We start from the raw sequence: 4,912 nt of genomic DNA, 5'->3' as shown, positions 1-4,912 counted from the left end.
ACAATCTTCATGAGTCATTTTGTTAGCGATATACATGTTGGGTTTTTGGTATAATACAACATCCTATGGTGCACATACAACCCTAAATACCTTGGATCTATGTTTTCTCTATTATATGTGCAAATATGAAGTTTCCAAGGTATTACCCTATACTAGCATACAAATATCATATACTACACAAGAATCTAGTTAGGATAACATACCTTATGGTGGAGCATGAAGTCTTGATGTATCTAGCCTTAAGAGCTTAGCCCCAATAGTGTGGAAGCCTCAAGTGGAATCACAACACACCATGGGCAAAGGATGAACTTGAGAGAGAATCTCCATGCACCCAAAAACACCCATGAACTCCAAGAACTTCATGTGTAACCACAAGTGGCGTTTTTAGGTCATGATGCATGTATTTATATGTGTGGTATTTCAAGAGTCATGGGTATAACCCAAATCCATACCCATGGGTTTTATGATCCATGGTTCATGTGGCCCAACTCTTTATGTATCCATACATAAACTTGGTCCAACATGGATCATAAGCCCAACACATATAAATATAACTAATTAACATAATTAGTCCCCATAGAGTTAATTAGTCTCTTTTGATCACTAAATTAATTCCAAATTAATTCTTGATCAATACTAGTTAAAAACATATGATTTCATATTAATATATTATAACTTATAATATATTAATAAACCATAAATAACATTCTCTCAAAAGTCCATCCTAACAAATTGTCCTGATGATATGCAACCCAAATGGATCATGCTACTCTCGGGTCAAGTACATACCAATAATAGTTATGGACTTAGACATCTAATCCAACAATACATATCCCATCTAACACACATTAATCATAATGATAATCCATCACACACACACACACACACAAAGAGAGAGAGAGAGAGAGAGAGAGAGAGAGATGGTATGATATACATGGGGCCATAGTTTAAGTCCAACAAGTTGGAGTTGAACTATTGATAGACTGCGCGTTGAACTGCCATTAGTAAAATGAGTGTGTTTCAGCTATAGATGGGACCATTTTTCTCCCTTTAGCAAAGTATATGAACATAGCCTTGGTGCGACGTGAAGTTTGTCATGATCACGAACAATGATACAAAAAGAGCTCGATTCGACATGGCTTTTTATCAAAGGCTTGTTCCCACAACGATACATACTTATAGTGTGGTAGTGATCAAGCTTTTTGTAAGTATATTTAATACATTAATTATTAACTTGATTAGAAAAAAAAGCCTAAACAACAAAGTTTGAAAACAAAAGAAAGAGTCTAGAACTATTTTGGGTACAATGTGAAATTTCTTTTTTGAAAGAGAATTTTTTTTTTTTGAAAGAGACAATGTGAAAATTGTATAAACTTAGGGTGCTTCGGCCAAAACCTAAAATTAAAAAAATAATAATAATAATAAAATGAAAAACATAAAAGCGAAGAAAGCTTGGGGAACAATAAAAATTCGGACGTTTTATGTATATATTCACCCCTCAGTAATCAGTATGCCAATTTCCGATTCTTCAGCTCAATTTAACTTTGCTTCTTTCAGATCCGCGTTAAGGTCAGTTCTTAATCCCCTTTGTGATATTATCTATTCATCACACCAATTAAATTTTGTTCACGATTTGCTTGCCGATTATGGAGTATGGAGGAAGGAATCGAAAGGATATATCAACCCTAAGTCCAACCACGAGTAATATATTATGTTAATGCGATTGTTTAAGCTCCACCCTACACCTTCTCTAAGACGTTTTGAATGGATTCTGGAATTTGATTCAAAACCCTAGTTTTTTATATATGTTTGGTGGATTACTGGATTTGCAATTAGTTTAATGTAGGTTTAGTCTGATTTGGTATTTGTTGGAAACTTCGGGTAAGATGTCATAAGAACATCAACCTGTATAATTGTTTTATTAGAGTTTGATTTCTTGAAAGATTGGTGTTACTTCTTAAATTATGTTAGTTGAAGATTCATTATCACGTACATGTAGAAGAGGGGTTCATGTCTATGTATGGAACCTGGTTAGGGATTTAAGCCATTTGAAAGTTTTCTCAAAATTTTGTAAACCAACAAGATATTCACATAGCAATTTCAATAATTTCCTTTAATCACAATTTATTAGACTGCTAGAAGCCTATGTAGTCAATTATAACAAAAGGCATACATATTCTAGACATTTGGAATAGACCTTTTTTTGGCTTTTTATTCTTTATGATTGAAATGGATGATAGTGAAGGTAGAGGATGAGTTGGATGATGAAATTAGTCTATAAGGTTTAAGCCCTGTTTCTTATTTATCATTAAGTATAGTCTGGATAACAACTTAAAGGGGGAATGTCTTCTTTTACCTGATTCTCTTTATTAAGTCATTCTATCTAACATTAAGTTTCTAATAAACACAGATTCTTTCTTGCTTATTATTTACATGTAGATTTGTGTTGCTCTTTGTTATGCTTATTCATTCTTTCTATTTCTTTAATTTCTGAGACAACTTTCAAATTTGACACATTCTCTTTTACATTGTGCCAATGAACTGTTCTTTTTATAGGGTTAAATGCAAGAAATAACAGCTTACTTCCATTTATTTGTTTATTATAGCCTCCTACTTTCATTTAAAAGTACAATGTTGTAATAAAAATAAATGAAAGTAAGATGCTATAATAAACAAATAAATTGAATTCGTTGTTCTTTCTTGCATTTAACCCTTTTCTATATTAGAGTGATTGAGTAAATTAAAATTCAGGTCCCTGTATTATAGTGCTTTTCACAAAATTCGCCCTGAAAAATTTTCTTTCTACTTTTATCATTCCTGTGTTTTCATTTTGTTTTGAATATGGTCCTTAACGCATAAGTCATGAAGCATGACCATTTTTCCCCTTAGATACTACAATAAACAAAATAAGTTACAATTTTGGTCCCTGTGTCATAGTGGTTTTTACAGATTTGGTCCCCAAAAGATTTCTCTCACTTTTAAGCTCTCCTTGGTTTCATTTTGTTTTGAATATGGTCCCTTACAGATAATAAAATGACTATTTTTCCCCTTAGATGCTACAATAAACAAATAAGTTCAACTTTGGTCCCTGTGCATAGTGGTTGTTACAGATTTAGTCCCCAAACGATTTATCTCAAATTCAAGCTCCCTTTGGTTTCATTTTATTTTAAACATTGTCCCCCCTACACATAATAAAATGACTGTTTTGCCCCTTAGATGCTACAATAACCAAAATAAGTTACAACTTTGGCCCCTATGCCATAGTGGTTTTTACAAATTTAGTCCCCAAACGATTTATCTCACATTCAAGCTCCCTTTGGTCTCATTTTATTTTAAACATTGTCCCCCAACACATAATAAAATGACTGTTTTGACCCTTAGATGCTACAATAAATAAGTTACACCTTTGGTCCCTATGCCATAGTGGTTTTTACAGATTTAGTCCCCAAACGATTTATCTCACATTCAAGCTCCCTTTGGTTTCATTTTATTTTAAATATTGTCCCCCAACACATAATAAAATGACTGTTTCGCCCCTTAGATGCTACAATAACCCAAATAAGTTACAACTTTGGTCCCTGTGCATAGTGGTTCTTACAGATTTACAGATTTGGTCCCCGAAAGATTTAATCTCACTTTTAAGCACATGGTCCCTACCACATAACCCATGTACTAAAATGACTATTTTGCCCTTAACAGATGTCTCGAAGGTACGACAGCCGAACAACCATCTTCTCCCCGGAAGGCCGCCTCTACCAAGTGGAATACGCGATGGAAGCCATCGGAAACGCAGGGTCCGCCATCGGAATCCTGTCAAAAGACGGTGTTGTCCTCGTGGGAGAAAAAAAAGTAACCTCAAAACTCCTCCAAACCTCCACCTCCACCGAGAAAATGTACAAAATCGACGACCACGTTGCCTGTGCAGTCGCCGGAATAATGTCGGACGCCAACATCCTCATCAACACCGCCCGTGTTGCCGCCCAACGCTACACCTTCTCCTACCAAACCCCAATGCCAGTCGAACAGCTCGTCCAATCACTATGCGACACCAAACAAGGCTACACTCAATTTGGCGGCCTCCGCCCTTTCGGGGTGTCGTTTCTGTTCGCAGGGTGGGATAAGAACTACGGGTTTCAGCTTTACATGAGTGACCCTAGCGGGAATTATGGCGGTTGGAAGGCGGCGGCGGTTGGGGCGAATAATCAGGCGGCTCAGTCCATGTTGAAGCAGGATTATAAGGAGGAGATAAGTCGGGAGGAGGCGGTGCAGCTGGCGCTTAAGGTGTTGAGTAAGACGATGGATAGTACGAGTTTGACGGCTGAGAAGTTGGAGCTGGCGGAGGTGTTTTTGGATGATGGTGGGAAGGTGAAGTATCAGGTTTGTTCGCCGGAAAATCTTGGGAAGATGTTGGTTAAGTATGGTGTCACTCAAGCTCCGGTGGATACCTAAAGTGTGAGCCACGTGGCATTGAGATTCTGTTCTTTGGTTGTAGACTTGTTTTGGATTTATTTAATTAAGTTGGATGTTTGGTGATAAAACTTATGATAAGATGTTAATTTGATGTTGAAACGAAAAAAATTTATGATTTGATGTTTTTATCGGTTTAATTATTTTGTTAGTTATGTGGTGATTAAAATGATCATATGTTAACTTTTCTCTTCTAAATGTAATCTAGAAAAATGGGCTTTTTTTAAGTGTAATAAAAAGGTATATGATTTAATTGCTATATAAACAATTGGTTGTGTAAATGAACAAAAATTGTGTAACAGAGTCAATCCAAATCACCTCTATAAATCACCTCTATGTATTCAGGTAGTCTTGATCTTTACAATGAAGTGTTACATAATTTGAATTTGATATAAATTTAGCGTAAAAATTTGAGCTAAAGCCTAAATGCAAGAAAGTGCGATGC

General features: G+C 35.6%; 1 protein-coding gene across 1 annotated transcript; it reads left to right on the top strand.

Moving 5' to 3' along the window:
* Positions 1-1,461: 1,461 nt before the first annotated feature.
* On the top strand, positions 1,462-4,607 carry LOC145132599 (proteasome subunit alpha type-4-like). Its single transcript, XM_079067444.1, has 2 exons — positions 1,462-1,569; positions 3,700-4,607. Exon 2 carries the CDS (start codon positions 3,700-3,702, stop codon positions 4,447-4,449), a length of 750 nt encoding a protein of 249 aa, XP_078923570.1. The 5' UTR covers positions 1,462-1,569; the 3' UTR covers positions 4,450-4,607.
* The last annotated feature ends 305 nt before the right edge of the window (positions 4,608-4,912 follow it).

Source organism: Lactuca virosa, chromosome 8 (assembly GCF_052849685.1).
Source record: "Lactuca virosa cultivar CGN04683 chromosome 8, Lactuca_virosa_CGN04683_v6, whole genome shotgun sequence".
Lineage (NCBI taxonomy): Eukaryota > Viridiplantae > Streptophyta > Magnoliopsida > Asterales > Asteraceae > Lactuca > Lactuca virosa.
The sequence above is the reverse complement of the archived record's forward strand: the minus strand, read 5'-3'. Positions and strand labels throughout refer to the sequence as shown.